This window comes from Calliopsis andreniformis, unplaced genomic scaffold (assembly GCF_051401765.1).
Source record: "Calliopsis andreniformis isolate RMS-2024a unplaced genomic scaffold, iyCalAndr_principal scaffold0022, whole genome shotgun sequence".
Classification (NCBI taxonomy): domain Eukaryota; kingdom Metazoa; phylum Arthropoda; class Insecta; order Hymenoptera; family Andrenidae; genus Calliopsis; species Calliopsis andreniformis.
The window spans coordinates 10,698,359-10,719,233 of NW_027480432.1; the positions used below are offsets into that span (position 1 = coordinate 10,698,359).

The window sequence follows — 20,875 nt, forward strand, 5'->3', positions numbered from 1 at the left end:
AATGGACTCCACAGTCCGACAGTAATGGTAACAACACGCGAATTCGATTCCCATTTAGGTGAATCACGTGTACGCAAATGGAAACACGGACCTGTGACTCTGCGACAGGACGGAAGTTCCGATTCACGCGGTGTACTGCAGTTCCTTTCGTGACTGCGATTGAATCCCCGATGCAACCGTAAAACCTTAGGAAACTGCTCTCGAGAAATCGTTTCAATTACGACTATTCGTTGAGGAAAATTTGTTGGCGATCCGGTCGCATCTACAAACGCAACACGAAGGAAAGAGGAACCAGTCCATAAAGATACCCTTGCAGTCGTTGTCAGGGTCGTATGCGAGCAGTCTGTGCCACTTGTACTTCTGCTCGCAGCCGCAGTCCCCTGTACAACGATGTGTCTGCGTTTTCCTGAAACAGTGCACATTTCCTTGCTCTTATAATTATGCATCCACTTCTTTTCGGTAGTTTTCTCTTGGAATAATGATCAAATATATGTCTACAGGGCGATCCAGTAATAAAAAAAGAAGGTTGCCGAGTTTGGACTGGCGCCTAGGTTGGACTGTCATGTATTTTGCAAATTAGGTATGTTGACATCTAGATAATAATTTTGTTAACTTGTTTTCAAAGAAACTTAATCGTTTTTAGACTTTCATCCAGTGGTCTAACTTATGAAACCGAAGGTGTACTCTAGAAAACTTGTTGCTTTGATTAAATTATTGCTACAGTTATAAAAAAAAACTACCTATTTAACTGTTTGTACTGTATCTTGTAAAATATAAATATAAAAAATATAAATTATAAGTTAGAAGTTATAAGTTGACATCTACGTAATAATTTTGTAAACTTGTTTTCAAATCGTTTTTAGACTTTAATCCAATGGTCTAACTTATGAAACCGAAGATGTACTCTAGAAAACTTGTTGCTTTGATTAAATTATTGCTACAGTTATAAAAAAACTACCTATTTAACTTTTTGTACTATATATTGAAAAATATAAATATAAAAAATATAAATTATAAGTTATAAGTTATAAATATAATTATAAAGCCCAAAAACAAATGTGATTACCTACTTCTTAACATAGTTAATGTACTATTAAATTTCCTTCACTTATAACGTAATTTAACTAAATTTCTATTATTCTAATAAATTAAAGAGGAAGGAATAAGGTTCTGTAAAAAGCTTAATTTTGCAAAAAAGGAATGGGCTAGTCTGCCTCTGAGATGTAGATTTGTTCTACTATCTCTCAAATATTAAAAATATTTGATTACCAACCTAGGAATGAAATATTTTATTGATCCAACTTTCGTAACCTCCTTTTATCTTCCTAATGTAATTGAATATGATCAATTTGGGACCAATGTAAAGCACAGGAGTCGATACAGTGTTGTCTCGATATAAGCTTACTACTTGACTCAAGGGGTATAGAAAACTCGTTCCTACCAAAGACAAGTTTTCGCACTAGCTACTTGAGTTCGAATTTTCAAATTCAGGGATCATATAAAGTAGAAGAATAGTTTCAAGTGATTGTGCATTAACTGAGTTAGGGGAACCTGTTGACAAGACGCCTCGACGACATAGTTCAGGGTCACTATTCATAAAATAGTCCTGGTAGGTGAAAACTCATAAATTTCAGGACAAAAGCAGAAGCGATGTTTCAATTAAAGAGGTATTACTGTATCTTAGGGTATACTTACGAGCAAACTTCCTGGTGAATGGCCTGCTCAAAATGTTGTGTATTTACGATGGCACGAATTTTACCAGCGCTATTGCTAGCCCAATAAGGTGTCACGATTTCCACTTTAGACTCGCATGCATCAACTCTGAAAGACATTAACACTTTTTAAACATTGCACTGTGACCAGCAACAGACGTTTTAAAAGTTTGATACAAGTAATTTCGTATAACAAGGCATCGTAAAGTAGTGTAATAAATAATTTAATCTATCAACAGATATTCCATTGGCAAATATATTCGAACAAGATAAGTTCAGACATATTCGTCAGAAAACACATCCACTGTAACCATAGCCTAATGCAGTACCTAGCCAAAAAGACGAGTAACACTCTATGTATATAAAATATAAAACAAAACAAAAATTTTGGCTTCTGAAGATTCTCTTACAGGAAATCTTTTGTTTCGAATGTGTTAAATGTTAAATTCAATATTGTAATTATGTACCTCCCACTGTCATTATTATTTCGATTCTTTCCAGGAGATTGTCTTGGATTTCTGGTTCTTCTGATATTCGCAAAGAAGGAATCACCATCAGGCTCGATTATGGGTTCCAAATCGTCTGGAAAACTTGGTCTACCATCAGGGATGTCGTCTTTCGAAGCTTCTCTACTTTTTCTTCTCCTACGCGTTCGATGGCCTGGTTCTCTAGGTGTTGATGTCATCTCAAAATCGCCGTACATTCTCTTCATTAACGCCTTATTTTCATCAATGAAACGTTCTATCCGTTCTCTGAAACCATTTCATTTCGTCGATTTTACTCCTCATCGGAGTATGTTAATCGAATATTAAAGCAAAGAAATGTTAAACTTGGTTTCCTCTTTTCTACTCAAATTCTAACACATTATAAAACATTAGCAAACGTAAGTTATTTCAGAACGACAACAGTGTTATAAATATTATGGTATTCTAACTCTGCTTTGTAATGGCATAAACAGCATGAATGATTTAAAAGATTTGCATAGAGTATACGTTAAATGAATTTCATATGCAGTAGTTGAGTGTTGAATGATTTGTTTAAGCACGATAAGAAATGAAGAAAATTATATAGTATATTATTATACTGGTGTTACAACTATTACATTGGGTATGTGTTTCCGGCAGTTGGACAAAACAGCTGATGATATTTTTTAATGCATGGTACACCACGTACCAAATCTCCCCTTAATTCTGCACCCAGAGCAACAGAAAGCGCAGTCCAAAGAATCTGTAACATTAGAAGAATATATTTCAAATATTATTACATACAAACTTAACATATCTTTTTTACATATATAACTATTTCGCATAAAAAAGTCAAGTCTTAATTTTTTTTACCTTCCAATTACCACAATTGACAATAGAACTACCAAATCCATCAAAATGATGTGCATAATTATTCCTTAAACACATTTTATCCTTTACAAACTTAATTTTTTTCTCAGTTAATGTTGAATAATACAAAGAAAACATGTGAATAAACGTTATTTATAAAACTTGCATACCTTTTTAGACGTTTGTAATTGTAGCACATTATTAAAAATGGACATATATTAATCACGGTAGTTCTAGTGTTAAAAAAAGTGGTCCAACTGAAAACTAGAGGTCCTATCGTCTGCTTTATGAGCTAAAATATTATAACAAATATCAAATTGTCCTAATATACTAATGTACATCAAATTTTGTAAACTTTTAATTTTTAATTTGATTGTGTGATATACCAAGTAAAGAACAGTACCTATACCTGCCTATGGGAACTAATGAGTTAAAAGTCATAGGGACATTATACATAATTTCTTTTATACTATTACCTCTTTTTATACTATTATACGTAATATCATAAAAAACAAAAGAGCAACGTCAAGAGCGAGTAATGTTATATATTTACTTTTCACGAAGGACTCTGAATTTACAGTTGGTCACAAAAGTATCTGATTGCCTAATTATAGAAAGAACATCATCTATCTATTGTGCATTTAAAATGTAAAGAGTGTTCGGTTACAGCTGAAAAAAAATTTATGAAATGCTTCTAGATGTCAAAATAATAAGTACGAAAATCGAGGGTAAAGAACTGCATTTATGGTTTTATTAACTCTTGGAAAAACTAGATGGAGTCGTGAGATGTAAGATGCATCTGACGCCAAGACCTATTCTACTAGTTATGTGTGTTAACCAGGTCAGACTCAGTGACAGCAGTATCGCAGGCACCCGGAAAGACTTACTTATTTCGTAGTGGAACTGATAACATGCAGCATTATTGGCTAAGTGGATTATTCTAGGTCGCTACGGCACTGCCGCTGCTAAGTAAGCCTAATTTTGTTAAAATGTGCTTGCAATAGAATGTCCGGTAGAATACTTCAGGTCAGTAGCATTGCGAGTACTTTAACACCAGAACTGCCGACAGTAAATGTATGCATTTGTTTCAAAATTGTAGGACTACAAATGATGCATAATTGGAGAAAATAGAATTCATGTAAAAATATATAGACGTTTCAATTTTATTCGTTATTAGTTGAGAATAAACCTAAAGTCTTTTTAGAATAAATCGTACATTAAAAATAGCTGTACGGGTCATTTTGACTTGTTTGGTAGTTCTAGTGTTAAATGATTTAGGAACAGGAAGTTCAAACGCAATTTTGTTATTTTAAATTTTTGTCCCATTTTGGGACATAGAATTAGTAACAGAATTACTCCTTAAAATGTCTGATAACAGTTGTCGAACACCCTAGTAGTAGGAGTTTTATTAACTTCCATATTAGATATTTTATTTGATACTGGTAGCACTGATCTATTCTAATATCTTCTCATTTTGTGTAATATATGAATCGGGTAAGGGTACCAATTATTGTGTGCTGACCGATTACTGTGCCTCCTTTCCATTTTCACATACCACAAGATTTATTTTATTCTATGAAAATATTTTATTTGATTTAAAAAATATAAATATTTGTAGTTTAATAGTGCTACATCCTGCTACATGTGAAAACAAAGTAGGGGTACAGTAATCGGTCAATACACAGTAATCGGCACTCTTAGTCTAGACATCTCTCAGTTCCATTTATAAAATTATCGTATACTTTGGTTAAAAGGGTTTAACCTTTTAAACTCTCTTTAGACCTTTTGACCTTATATTTTTGTACGGAAACAAAATTGCTTGACACTGTTTCGCTTCCAATGGATTTATAATAGGGACTTCAAATTAATGAAGACTCTCAAAATATCCTAACGACTCATAGTCATCTAGCCATGGAGGGCTTGCTGAGCGATAATTTACAAACATGAGAATATTGGGAGCAAGCAAGCAACCCGATGTTACGTTACTAAACAATGCAAATATTGTTCCTTAAGGAGGTGGTCTGGGTTACAAGACTGTAATTAATCTCATGGGACATATCTCCGAAACTATATAAGCTAAATATGTAACAGGTTATACCACGCAAAGATTCAGAAATTCTGTTTGGAAACAGCTTAATAAATGTTTACTTGAATGCTCGCTGACATGACAAATCCATTATTAGTAACATGCCGATCTTTAGAGCCTTCTTAACTATGTTTGCACATACCTAACTTTAAATTACGATCCCAAATAATAGAACTTAATATTACTTTAAACTAAACCTTCAAATTAAACTACCCTAAATCTGATCCAAACTTATGCCAAACTGAACTCAATCAGTGAAAGAATACATAATATAAAATACATGGTGGTAGGTATACAGAATGGGACAGAAATCGTACTACAACTGGGTTGGAGATAATTTTGAAAAAAGTAAGAAAAAGAATTGGTATAACACTTTTTCATCCAACGTTTTTGAGAAAATCGATTTTGAAGTTTGATTGATTGCTGTTTACAAGTCTTGTGGAATGCGTTGCTTCTAACCCATCCTGTATATTTCGAGACACAAACAGTATACAAATAATTGAATACAACTTCGAAATCGTGTGTTTCTCAAAGATGTCTCGCGGAACGCCTTAGAAGTAATGGCTTCCACGAGACTTCTAAGACACGAACAGTACCTTTTTTCTTGCTTACTGTTTATGTCTCGTAAAATGTCTTACGAAATACCTTAGAGATAATACTTTACCATGAGACTTGTGGGACACGATCGATAGTTAATTGAACTTCAAAGTCAATTTTCTCAGAAATAAAATTCCGTATGAAAAAATCTTATACTTAATTTTTTTTAATTTTTTCAAAATCGTATGTGTAACTGAAAATTATTTAAAACATTAACTTTGATAATACGCAGGATATTTGATGATTTTTTATGATATGATATGATGATATTTTGATGATTTAGGTAATCCTAAATGCTATATTGCGTTTCAGATTTCATGTTAAAGTTATTAATTGTTAAGAAAACGTTTAAAATATGTATGGGTGAAATGTGTCTGACTTGGGACTTGTTTTACTGAACAATCGTCGCTGCGTTTAATTTTACATGAATTTTATTGACTTTGCTTCATTTCAAAGTTATTAATTGATGGCAAAATGTTTAAAATTCGCATAAAGTGTCTCTGACTTGGGTTTATTCTAATGACTTCGCTGTGTCTGACCTGACTAATATACACTGACAGTAGAATAATTTCCAAGTCAGAGACACTTTACGCGAATTTTAAACATTTTGCCACCAATTAATAACTTTAAAATGAAGCACCAAACGCAATTTCGTCTTATAATATTTTGACATTTAGATTCACCTCTTAGAATTTACCTCTTAGCCCATGTTTGAAGTTCATCAATGTTAATGAAGTATATTTTCAATACAATTATGAAATATATTTGTAATTAAATATATATTTAAATAAAGTTCAAAAAACGATATCACTGTTCTTCATCGTAGTTTACAAGTTTAAAGAAACATTTGAAAGGGGTTGAAATCACCGTGTGGGTACAAGAATGTCGACGTAATCTAACCTCAAGCATACAAAATACAACAGCATGAACGTCACCATAGGCTGAAATAATTCAAAATATCGTTGATCGTAGGTGGCACAAAAAGGGTCCTTAGAGATTCACGGATAAACGAGCAACAAATTCAGGGTATCTTGGCGGAAAATCGCGGGACGGTGGAAATGCGACACAAAGAGCGAAAGATCTTCGATAAAATGGTCCTTGGTGCGAATGAGGAATCGATATCGAGTAAGCAACGTTTCGTCAGTATCCAAGGCATACGTGACCATTTCGAACGTTGTATTTGCATTGTACATGCGAAGCAGGCAAACTGTCCTCGTTTATATCGATTCAACGTTCGTGCCAAAGAACGAGCGTGTACGCATACAACTCGTGCCAACGCGGCGATGGGACGCTACACCTCTGACAAGGGTTCACTTACACCCACGCAATCCGCGAACGATAAGAGCTCGATGCGTATTTATTTCACAAATTGTATAGGCAAACCTGGCCTACGCGTCCTCGTGCTAGATGCTGTCGTCGTCTGTGAAAAAGCGTGATAAGGCAGGTACAGAGCTGAGAGGCAAAAGGTGCTTTAGCAACATAGTCGGGACACCCACGACCGACCGCAAGGACGTTCCCAATGAGGAAACAACTCTTTTGTAGGAAGACTAGTCTCGTGAATAATACTTGGATTGAAGGAGGATAATCAGGATATAAAGGGTGTTCAGAAATACTTTGGTCGTATTTAAAAAATCATCACAGGAGATTCTAATTTAGATAGTCGAATAGTCAATCTGCGATATTTTTTTGGAAAAATTATATCTACGTGGAACCCTTTGGTTTAAGAAATTAACAAATTAAAAATATTTCGAAGTTAAACAGATTTGTTCATTCTTTGTATTATTTACTTTATCTCCAAAACTGTTTTCTAAAAAAATTCATTTCTGAAGTGAAGAAAGATTCATCTATCAATAAAAAACACCTATTTTTAGGAAATGGAATACTTACTATAAATTCTTTTGTTTTAGAGAAAAAACCATAATTTGGTGAGTATTTTACAATTCGAATGGGTGTAGTATGTAAGTTTAAATAAATTTATTTAATGATAAAAGTTAAATACTGTTTTAACTTCTTTATACATTTAAATAGAATAACAAAGAACCTAATATCAGAAAATTTTTACACTAGAACTAGATTTGTTCTCAAAATTGTTCTTGCTTCAAATAGTTCATTAAAAAAACGTCTATATTGAGTGTTTAAAATATTATTTCAATAAATATTTAATACTTAAACAAAAACTTATTTTATTTGAGTATCAAATAACGAAATAATCTAAGAAACGTTATTTATCTCTTCAAATAAACTATTACCTGATTATTTAAAATAATATCAAGTCAAATAAGATAATATGTTATTTTAATGATAATTTATGAAATAGATCATTTCGATAAGGTTCAAGCCTGACTCCTATTTATAACTTATTAAGCGAATCACTAATTGCTGATTACCATGGACATTTTAATCTCATTAGTTTAACAGATTCCAGACACGCAGCATGGGCACGTGACGACTCGTAGCACAGCAATGTAAAATAGATATCAATTCATTATGATTCTTCCTTTACATTTTACAACTTATTTAAATCGCATAGTACAATGTTTATTTCACTAATTGAGAGATATTGCAAAGAAAACTAGTTTAACAAATATCATAAAACAGAAAGAGGTTAAAAAGTATGTATTCCTTTATTAACTTGTTGCTCTTATGTTTGCAAAGTGTTTCTAAAAATAAAAAAACTAATATTGTCAACTTGTTTGCCTACTTCAAACATATTTTTCTATTATATTTTGTGGACATTCCAGGTTTTGGCAGGACTAAATTTCTTCAGACAGAGAATAGATTAAAAAATTTTGAAAAGCCTCTCAATTTGATGAAAATCAGGAGCTATAATTTTGATTTTAGTTTACTTATTTGAATAACATGAATTTGTGTTGCTTGTACGTGTAATAAATTATTATATAGCAACATTTCAAAATGCTACATTTTATAATTCTATAACAAAATTTACATTGCTCTCTTTAGAAGTGGATCTGGAAATAGGAATAATGCTTTAAACCACTGTAATTAAAGTTACAAGATCGCTTGTACTGCTGAAATAAAATAATTTTATTTTCCACTTCGCATTAAATAAGTTTTTCACTTCACTTCTCCAGCAAGAAGATTATTTACAAATTCAATTTTTATAAAATTCTGAGTTTTTATTATGTAATAATATAAGCAGCCTTTTACTTTTAAAAACAAAAGCTTTCTTGTTTATCTAATACTTAAACATTCTTATACTTCTATAAACCTTTTTTTTCCATGAAGCTAATACTTTGGTATTCTCTATAAATATTCTCATCTAAATGAGAATAGCATACTGTGACCGTTCCTAAAATTTACACGTTCTAAAATGATTAGACACTTGTGGTGTATGTTTTTCATAAATTATAATAATTATGAAGTATAAACTTGAAATATCTAGCATACCTACTGTCTTTTATTGTTTACTTTACACTGCATTCTATGCATTATAAACACCCTTAATTAAGTAATTTTAAAATCGCTACTCGCTATATAAATCGCTATTCTAACAACAGTCATATCACTGGACAATTAATGTGTCTAGAACATTCGGGGAATTGCAGAAGTGTTGGTCTATAACCGGAAGTGAACTCCGTTAATGATCATAGTCCCACACTCGCGTCTCCATTCAGCAGGCAGCATTCAGTAGGCGTCATTCAGTGGCTCGAGTCACTCGGGATCTTTTCTATGTACGCTATACGCAAGAGGAGTATGACCAACGTAGTGTATTGCTCCTCAGAAATGAATCACGCCGCGCGTCCACGCAAGTCAATTGTAGGCTTTCGCGTGAGTTAAATTCAGAGATTGGTTTGTACGTTATGAACCGATGAATAATACTCAAATTCATTCCTATGAGTGCAAACTCGTATCTATTGTTTTGGTTTTCACTGTTATTTGTGATAAACTGTTTAAGTACAGATTACTATTCAGTTATTATTAGCTATTTGAAACAGGAACATGAGCCAAAGAATGGAAAATGAAAATAAATGCTTCCAAATCCACGCATGTTATATTCACAAGACATGTAAATAATCCCCAAGAATAAGTAGGTACGTATTTAGACAGAACACTTACTTGGAAGTAACATCTGCAGACTAAAGAACAACAGAGGGATATCAAATTAAAGAAACTAAGATGGATACTTGGCCGTTTGTCACCACTATAGTTAAAGAACAAACTGCTTATACATATGCAAAGTTGATTAGTCCCAAGCTGATCATATGGTATCCAGCTATGGGATTGTCCTAAGAAATCCAATTCAGATACGATACAACGTTGTCGAAAGAAAGTACGTCAAAAATGAAGAGCTATATAAAGACCTTTAAGTGAAGTGGGTCCATTTAATTGCAAGGAAAACAACCCTATCACACAGTAAAAGACTAGGAAATCATCCCAATACTCTGACAAAGGCATTGACCGACAACCGAGGAATTAGGCGACTAAAAAGAATTTTCCCATTGCCAATGGGAAATTCTTCTCACACGTAAACCCACAATTGTTCACATTCGATAAATGACCTAATTTAGTTAGTTGCAAATATAGTTTATAAATTAGAAAAGAATATCAACTAGTACCTGAGTACAAATTAAATAATTAAAAGAAGACAAAAATCGATAATTTCAATATAATGTTAATGGTAATAAGTAATTTTTCGAAGAATAATACTGAAAACAAAAATATATGTACAAATATGTTCACGATAAAAAAATCGATTGCTGTTATATGTACTAAAAGAGTATTTCTATACTCTTTAATAATGAAATAGTTCTGTAGTTTAAATCTTCTATAAAATATTACTTATTAATCAAATATTATAATTTTTACCAATATTGTAACAACTTAGGAAATTGGTTCTGTTCTATTAATATCAATGACAGTGAATTGCAATAAAAAAATTCTTTTAAGAGAGAGTATCTCTTCTATTTAGATAAAATTTTAAAAGTATAGGTTAGACTCCGTGTTTTAGATCCATGATGGCCGCTAACGCCACACTGGCCTGATTGCTAATTCTTGACGGAAACAGTAGGCCACTGGTGAAAATTACGCTTAAAACTAGCCGATTATCATAGTGTTGTATCATAGGATATAGGAAAGATACTATATCATAGTGTCTTTTATTACAACAACCTTTAGTTTAAAAACGAACAAAATTTAAGAATCATTTACTTTTTGTAACATTTGTACAGTTTAATGATTCCCTTTCATAGATAATTGTTAGATTCATTTCCAAGTATTTATATGCACTAAATGATTTTTAATAATTCTTTCCTTTTAATCCAAAATTACAGTAACATATAAAGTATATTATGATGTATTTTTATAAACAAACATAGCTGATATTGAAATAAACGACTTTTACTAAATTACAACCACCTTTACTTATGTTAATTGAAGTATCTTTTGCAAGTAAATAAAATGGGATACTCGAATAATATTATACATTTTTCAAATTTAATGATATTGTAACCTACAGCTTTAAATTAACAGCTTTAAATTTTTAAATTAACTGCAATATTTTCATAATCAAACGATTTAGAATTTTATAGTTCTTATATTCTTTTAAGTACAGATTTGTGCATACATACAAGTTGCCGTGACACAAGAAATCATTAGGCAACATTAAAGCAATGTAAATTGAGGATTACCAAATGTTAAGAATTTAATTTCTCTGTTAGTAACTAAAGTCGTTTCAGTGTATTGAATAATGAAAGCAACAGGAATTATTTCTTCAATTTATTTCCTATTTGTAGTTAGTTAATTTAATTCCTATTTTTCAACTCATTCAATTACTTGTAATCAGTAATACTGATTGAATTCACGTTTAATGATTTTCACTTATCTATATCCCATTAATTCTAAATTTGATTAACATATGCTTGGAAAAATTCTCTAAGAATTACAAAATACTAAATTGCAGGAATTCCTTCACTTATAGCACCTACATGAAGCGCATTCGAAGTAATTTTCGACACGCGCAAATGTCAAAAAATGTGAAATAACTAGCTGTCATTAAAGTTTTTTATCTAGAAAAGAAACTTCAGTCCTGTTAGCATCGGATGATTGCCAATTATAAGCAAACGTGTTAGTGAATGGGCGTTCATCGGAAGGATTCTCTTAAAGCTTGTATTAATTGACCAAGAAACACCCTCAGCAGCTGTTCTGACATTTTGTATCTGACTGAAGACGATAACCTGTTATGCACAGGGTCGAACTAAGATTTCGTGAGACCCAGGGCTGTACAATAATGGAAGGAAGGATCTGCTACTATACTAAAATATTTCCTACTTTTTCCAAAGATTTTATAAAGAACAGCTACTGTCAATCTATGGGCCAAAGTAAATTTCAAAGCACCACAGTAAATACGACTTAAAAAAAAACATTAATAAATCAAAACTAATTTTTGTCTTAACTGTTTGTTGAAATTTATTTTAGTATACGAAAAAATAAGGCCTCTTACAGGATGAGGACAGCGACTATAGACTCCCTTAACTCCTCTCCCTTTGTCCGCGTCTGGTTGTGGAGCTAGTGAAAGGAATAATTTGCACGAAGCACATGTCAATTAAAAGCTCAATTTAGTTAAGATCTATCCTCTTAAATCGTACCTACTATTAAATCAGTGATTCTCAAATTTCTTTAGGCGGTTAATTTCTTTAATTAAATTATTTTAAAAAACCCCTGTAATAAGTGCATGTATTGCAGAATGCTTTAATTAAATTAATTAATATCGAAACAGTGGCGGATCCAGTTGGTAGTGGGAGAAGAGGGTAATAGTATCTAAAAATATTATTCAAATTTTCCAAAATTTGTTAGATATACACTTAATGCATAAGTCATTCATATGAATTTAATTGTTTAAGGTATAGTATCCGATGGAGATATTAAAATAGAAATTACTAGCAAGTTTCAAATCTTTTTCAAACAAGAAGGTTTGAAGAAGGTACTATGTTTATTTACCTATATTATAATTTCCAATTACATATTATTCCCTATTATTACTATAATAAGGATAAATGGCCCATGTTTGGGCTACTTCAGTTCTCTATAGGTTAATACGAGAATTTTTACACCATTGTGAGTAATATTAACACATGCAATTATGAATGATGTTAACAACAAAATATAACAATAGTTAACTCCAGAAAAGAGAACACTTCAGGATGAATAAGAAATCGATTGAAAATCATTTCTTTTTTCAAGTTGAAGTCATTACCAAACTGATAGAATTTTTAATGAATTTAGCGAGGCAATCAACGCGTTAGTAGTCTAACAGATGTAAATTCCCACGCGATGCGAGTCTCACTTCCTAACAATATTCATGAAGTCAAGTTCGTGCTGCACTACAACCTATGAGAAGTCTCATTCAGACTGCAAAGTTGCTAGGCGATGCAAGGGCCACATAATCTGAAGGGGGAAGTTCAGCTATATTTCTCCTTGACTTTCTTTCCTCACGAAACTAATGACATGACCTTGTGAATTGGTCTCAGGTTTAAGGTAGTTGTTGCCTAAATCCAGTTTCTCAGGAACGTCTCGTAATTTTAATCACATATGATATAAGTCTCATCTATATTTGGTTGAAATTTTGAAGAATTTCATCATCCCAAATTCAAGTTATTTGCCTTCAAAGTGACAACTTGTAACACGTAATACCTATGCCAAGATTTCGTTGAAGTAACACTTTTAGCTCTATCTCCGACAATTTTCTTAGAAATTTGTTAAAAAACTAATATACTATGCAGAACGACCCTAAGGATTTAATAAAAACCGAAACAGGACATGTTCACCATTTAGTTACCGAATTGCAGCAATGTAAAGTTCATAATTTAGCAAAATTCCGAAGAATTTCCGAAGTATGATGCCATAGCAATGATGCCATAGCAATGTTACCATATCGTCATTTCTTCTTGTCCTTGTCAATGTTTCTTTGTATGTATAGAGCCTATATCAATGTTTCTTTGTATGCATACATACGTGAGTATGCGTAAACGGCGGGCAAAAGCTGTACAGACGTATCGAAAAGTTTTGTCATACCCTTAGAAACAAAATAGTCTCGAATAATAAAACCAGGTGTAATTAACTTTCTCATAAAACTGCGCGGAAACAACTACTTTAAAACTATCTATCAACCATCGCCAACCATAATGCATGTAAGCGATTTAACGCATTTGTGTAAACACATTAACGTCATTCATAATAATTCCTCTTTTCCCTGTGGAAGTTCCTTTGATAGGAACGTTTGCGATAGAAGAAAGTAAAAATTCTTAATATGTTAATTCGTGTTATCATAACTTGCATATCATTATGTGGTATTGCGACTGGTCACGCACTATGACGGAGTACGTACACGTTCCTGTCCTAGTATTTTAAATACTCGACTACTACACATGATTGTTACACACGATATCTTCGAAACGACGTTTAATCCTGATTATGAACAATGAACTGTAGAATGGAATTCTAATCCGGACGGATGTTACTGTAGACCCTGCACATGCCTGAAACTATACAATGTTGCTAGAGTCCAAGGACTAAAGTTATCTTTGACCTTTACGGTGTTACGCGAATAAAGTTGGGACCTTATTGTGCATACGAAACATTTCGCTTATCTAATGGCATATAATAAGTTTGCAGCTTAGAATACTTGGTTCTAGATAACATTGAGATATGGTAATAAAGAAAGTAGGAGAAGCATAGGCCTGGATTAAAGAGAGAACATGATTGCTTAATGCTTTTTGACACAAATCGCCGAAACGTGATAAAACTATTGATACTAGTGGATCGTGCGGAAGGAAAGTATTTCCTGTTAGATAAAAGACATTTAAATCAGGTTTTCAGTTTTAAACATCGGTACTTTGTTATGGACTCAGCGACGGGACTTGTTATCTACTAAAAATACAAATTGGAAGTATTATTTATATTGCTTTACTTCACTCATTTGGGAATGAGTCTTTCTAAAATTATTAGTATAATTTTGGGATGAAGTACAGCTTATATATACCAGACAAAGAAAGAGGTCAAACTAAGGTGTTGTCTTAGATATATTTGTGTAGGTAACATTCCTACATTATATTTTGTTTTTATAGACAGTATATGTATCTATTCTATGTATGTGTATTAACACATTTTTAACTGGTCACTTTTACTATTATCCAGTTTCCATTTTCTAGTAACTTTTTCAAAGTTTACATAGAGGTTTGCATAATGTAATTGAATAGAGTTATTCGAGTATCCTTTCGAACAAATACAGAGTTGTAAATAGTAGAAATTCATTTATACAAATACCAACTTTTATTATGGGAACGAATAAATTGTAGCGGAAGGAATAATCCGTGGATTTCTATTATCTAAACTATCTAATTACTTGAACAGTCTTGTTTTCTGAATAGTACGAATTGTACTGTAGATAGTCTGACTTACTTTGTAAAATATCACGACAATCATTATTTTAGCAAATTTTATTAATACAAATAAAATAGTTTTACTGCAAATAGTATAAGAGTTATGGATAAAGCGACTTTACTTTATTTATGTTTAAGGAGTATGATCTACTAGATAATAAAGTTTATATTGCCCATCACGTAAACATTGCTGTTCGACTTTAATTTTTAGCAGACTAGAAAAATCGGATCATTCTCATAAGACGTTCCATCATTAACTTGATCAATAATTAATAGAAACCATAATAAACTGTCTCCTATTAAAGAATATACCTTATTTCAGAAAATAAGTAACCTTTACAACAAATTTTCTATTTTCATAATGGTTATGTATGTTGTGTGTTTGCAAATTTAAAATGTTTAAATAAATAATATTTCCAGAATATTTAGATAAATTGAACAATAAAATAAATCCTGCACTGCAATACACAGATTGTAACGAAGACTACATTATGTGAAAAGAACGTGGTCTTGCATATTTGCATATTTCGTCTTGCATATTTCAGATTAATTGTAATTGCATCTTGAAAATTAATCTGAAGTGTAATTTAATAACGAATACATCTTGAAGCCATTAGAAGAAAAGTTCTTTGAACTGGTAAGTCAGTGACAAGCATCAGATTTTAGAATAGAAGTTGTGAGCGTATATTACTCCAAATAGTAGAACAGTGAAAGGGTTAACTTGTTGATTGTTATCGGTACATTTCTACGTTGTAGTAATTCTTATTGTCTGACATGGGTGTGTTGTCACATTAAGGTCTGAGAGCACAGAAGAATAAATGTTGACCTACAACATTGAATATTTATGGTGAAATCTAACAGTTCAGAGAAATGAACTACAGTATTATCTACATAAGCTCGATGATATACTAATGTTTTCTGGAGACTATTTTTTCACTTTACATAGCCTTTGTCTTTGAGAAAACAAATTTAAGTTTCTGGTAGGTAAATGGATCTTACGGTTTTCTGAACTTTTGACGCATTTATATTATGAGCTTGTATCGAAGAAATATTGTGTATTATGTTTTCACACACTGTACATGTCCAAAAATTTTTACTGTATTAAAATTAAAAGCATTAGCATTAAAAGGGTAAAAAGCATTTTAATTAGCATTAAAAGGGTTAAAACCCTGTTTAGCCTGTTTTCAGTTTGAGTTCAAAGAAGTCGAATTGTGCTCTATTTGTTCTATTATGACACAAAACTTCTTATGACGTCGATAGAAATGATGGAATTCGACACTCTCGTTAACTGCCCTGAAATAACGTTAGGTAACATCACTGAAAAGAGAAAACGATAAACACCAAACAAAAATGGGGAATAAGTGAGGACCAGTGGGTTACTCTTAATAGTCATTAAGCAATCATGCATAGATAATTGGTTAAGATATATTTATCAAGTAGTATCTAATACAAACAAACAAAATTATCAGGTAGTGTGTACATTTTATGAGAAGGGGACCTTTCATAAACCATAGAAGCGAGAACACCGCAAGTTGGTTGCTTTAGCTACCAATGATCTTCTTTTCAAAAACGGACAATAGTCCTTTCAAATTTTTATTCTGTAGATTCCTGACGTATAGATAATTAGGAAAAGAGGTTGGAAAAGAATGAAAAAAGAAATAAAAAAATACTGTTTCTATTCTATGACACAATTTAAAAGCGTGAACGTTTTGCGAAGACTCAAAGACTTGACTAAGAACTAAGTGGCAAACAATACACCAAATGCCTTGGAGGTCGGGATTTATGGAGCTTCCGTTATGTCGCGACATAATTGTTTGATGTCGTCTCTCGATTGCCACTTGAGATGCTGCATGAAACCGAATGGCGAATGAGAATCGCCTTTTGAGTGCAAAGGGTTGAGATCTGACCCGACAGCAAATTTTCGCCCAAGGAAGAGGACCTAAAGGATTATATTAGGAGCATATCAAAACGATGAATCTTATCCGATCAGCATATGTTCAACAGGTGAAGGTGCTCTTATTGGTATTGGAAATAGTCCTCGTAGCTTTAGTATTATTAATACTTATCCCGAATTCAAGCACCTATTCACTGCAGTTTTTCTTGGACCTCATGGAATAGTAAAAGCAGTATACTTCTCTGCATTGACTCATGAGAGGCTGTATATTTTATTAGAAGTTAGAAAGACTCTGTACCAAAATATGTGATCTATAATAAGGTGTTGTCTGTATTTCTGTTCAACCTGACGTCATAATTCTTACAGAAATTTGGTTTGACGACAGATTCTCCGAAAAACTGAATTACGCCTAAACGATTAAAGTAAATTGTTTTTAAATTAAAGCAAAAATTGTACCATATTATTAGGTATATCTGTGCGCCAAATCTCGATATATAGTGTTTCCTCACTGCTCACTAGCAAATTTATAATGTAGAACTCAGTTTCATAGTTAATTCATGCTCCTAGAATTCAGCTTTGATGTTATCGAAAATAGTAAATACGAATGCAAATAAAATTCTTTCATTCCAAATAATTTCAAATCACTATGAATGCAACAACGAGACTATAACGAGGAGATACTGTAGGCACCAGAATAAGCTAAAGAGATAGCAGTGTATTAATTGCCACTAGAAGTATCACATGTAGCCCCAGTATTTTCAATTCTGGTTCTGAAATAGAACATCTTTTGTCACTATCTTCCTCGGATCTCATTCTATAACATTAAAGGTAGATTACTTCTCTCCACTGATTCATCAAAAGCATCACGATGCACATTGCTCTTTTATCTTTGAGGTTTTTGCAACTGTCCAATTTGCGACTACTTCATCCGCGCTGATTATAATCTCCCACATATCGTCTGGTCGTTTATGAATCATCCACTCTGTTTAATATGCATCCTAGAGCCTCAATGAATGAAGAGCTCAATGATGCTTCCGTTCAGTTGTCATCTACAACTTTCAACTTTCACAACGGCTTTCAAATGAACACTGTGTCCAGATTCTTGGACAAAACTTTAGATCTAATATTTTAAAATACTGATTTTGTGTTTATTGATTTACCAGTTGACATTTTTCTAATTTAATATAATAATCACCTTCTATTGTTGAGTTATTCAGGGTAAAAGTTACATGCATGGTTTTGAGTGTGGTGATTATCGTAATATTTTTGACTATTTAAACTCTTTGAACGTCTTTGTTAATCCTAGAACAACTCTTCCACTTTTCGACGTAAATAACACTGTGGAGTTGCAGGCGACCCAAAAAGAATCTTAATATTTAAAATAATATTTTCGAAAAATACTTTTTCCATTCTTCTCTGAATATGTTAAGAAAAGATAGTTGCACGGTCTGATTCCTATTTACAAAAAAATAAACAAAATTTTTAAGTTATTTCGAAGTACATGCTAAATAGATTTACACGTTTGAAATTTTGTGGGGTCGCTGGTGACCCCAGGAGGTCGTTCTAGGATCGCTAATCTAACCTAGAATATTTCAACCTTCTTTGATTTGTAGCAAATCCCCCTCATTCTCACTTTTACCATTTTTTTACTTGTTCCTACTTTCCTTTTCTTCACGTGGTCCTCAAAATTCAGTGTTTGACCATTAGAAAGCTATATAACTCCCGTTGAGAAACCCTGATCTAGCCTAACCCAAACTAAAATTTAGCCAAAACCTAATTGAAATGTAACCTAAGCCAAGTCCAAAGTTAACCCAAATCCTAAAAGAAAATATAGTATAAAATATATACCTAGGAATAAGATTTTGTTGCGTATATCTCGAAAACTAATGTGAAGAGATAACTATACAGGGTGAGTCACGCAACTATATCACCTGAGTTTTCTTCTAAACTATATGTGGTATGAAAAAATGTTCCGAACGAAAGCTGTTTGATACAGAGAGTATGTTACTCTTTGGTATGCTCTTCTCGAAAACATTTCTTCATACAACATATACATTAATAGAAAATTCAGGTGATACAGTTATGTGACTCACCCTGTATGTAGGCCTATGCTCTAAATGAAAATTATTCAAGACATTAATTTTCACAACATTTGTCAAGGTGATTAAAATCAGTGAGATGTGTCCTATTCTATGTAATTAACCAATACTGTCGTTCTTAGTTGAGTTATGTTTAATTAATTTATTCTTTGATTGATACACATAGCAGTTTTTGGTATTTATTAATGGATAATAATAATAACGATATTCCTATACAAACGTAAACTTTCCTTTTATTATCCTTTAATTACTCCTACCATTTCACAATGAAACTTTTCCTCGAACTGAAAACGATAAATGTAGAGAAGGATTCAAAGGCATGGTCGTAAGCTGGTTCGCCAATTCAAGGAAATTTGTCAGTAGTAGAAAGGTTAGTGAGGTCAAGGGATTATCGCTTCAATGCCAGTCTACCGAGTGACCTCAATGGTGATATCGTGTGAGAAGAATTCTTTTTACCGCGCATAAATCTACGCCAAGGGAAACGAACGACAACAGAAGCAAAAAGAGGACACGAGCAAAACACCTGGGCGAGAGCAATTATGGTACATGCGCCCAGTCGATCGTACATTTGCAAGAGTCTAGGAAAGATACTCGGGGTCATGGGTGTTGCGGGGAAATGTCATGCCGCGCGGTGATACAAACTTTGAATGTTCTTGTATCCACGGCCGCGTTCGATCACCTTTCGAACTATTCCCGAACGCGTTTCATGATCTTCTAAGTACGAGACTTCAGTTGGGAGATCTTTCAGGAATATAAAGATCGAAAATCGTAATACTGGGGAATTCATAGACATTGAAAATTCATATATTGTCATTTCCAGTATTGTGTACAGGTGTTTCCAGAACTACGCATACAGAAAAAGGAACGCCAGGAAAATCTGTACAATTTCTGAAAATATGTTTTTTTAACTTCAATTTTTTTCGAAATAGTAAATAAAGTAGAAAAGAAAAAAATATATTGTTCTTGAGCTGTAAAGAAAGTACATAACTATTTGGACACTTTTATGCTAGTGCAATGTGTAAAATACATCAAGTGAAATTTTGTAACATAGTTTTGGCTACAAATCTCATCTCACAGTATTATATAAGGTTCACAAATATCGATGAGAATAATATCTAATATCAGTTAGTATAAACTAAAAAATATAGGTATTTTATGCGTTTCTAATAATGTTAATGTGCTTAAATACTTATGCACGATATTGTATTCTATAGTTGCTCCCTCTTTAATCACTGACTATATTTGTTCGCTATAAGCTTAACAATCTATTGTTTAGAATTATTTATAGTAATTGAGTTTTACTGGTACATCATTTACGAGTGGTGTTTATAAAAGTGAAAGAAACAAATAATCTTCATATAGACTAACCTTTTGTGAACTACAAGCTGCGAGTTCATAGCAAGAAAATACTGCCCTCGAATTAATATTCATAAAGATTAATAATATTTTCTATATTCAAAATTAAATTTGAAGAAGGTACCGAATATTAAGTTTGACCTTTGTTTATACTTAATACTTTTAGAATGGAAATCCATAATGGTAAAAAGAAAGTTTAATATCGATACTTTTCTGTACCTATCAAATAACTTTAATGTTAGACTTTACTTATTATATTGGTATTACTGATTTACTTTGGGAATTTCCTGCGATACATAGTGTGTTACCGAATAAAGAATACATTTCCTTCTTATAACCATACTAAATTTTGCTGACGTTTAGCTTTGAAACTTTCTTTTCCCAAAATTGTAGCTTTTG

At 32.4% G+C, this 20,875-nt stretch overlaps 1 protein-coding gene across 1 annotated transcript in view; it reads right to left on the reverse strand.

Annotated features, from left to right (window-relative positions):
- Positions 1 to 213: 213 nt before the first annotated feature.
- The window catches only part of Spz3 (Spaetzle domain-containing protein 3), a 30,078-nt gene continuing 9,416 nt past the window's right edge, over positions 214 to 20,875 (reverse strand). The window contains exons 3-6 of the mRNA XM_076390851.1: positions 2,815 to 2,939; positions 2,180 to 2,464; positions 1,696 to 1,821; positions 214 to 406 (exon numbers count right to left, since the gene is read on the reverse strand). Of these exons, the coding sequence (XP_076246966.1) occupies positions 214 to 406; positions 1,696 to 1,821; positions 2,180 to 2,464; positions 2,815 to 2,939 (729 nt within the window). The remainder of the gene's footprint in view (positions 407 to 1,695; positions 1,822 to 2,179; positions 2,465 to 2,814; positions 2,940 to 20,875) is intronic.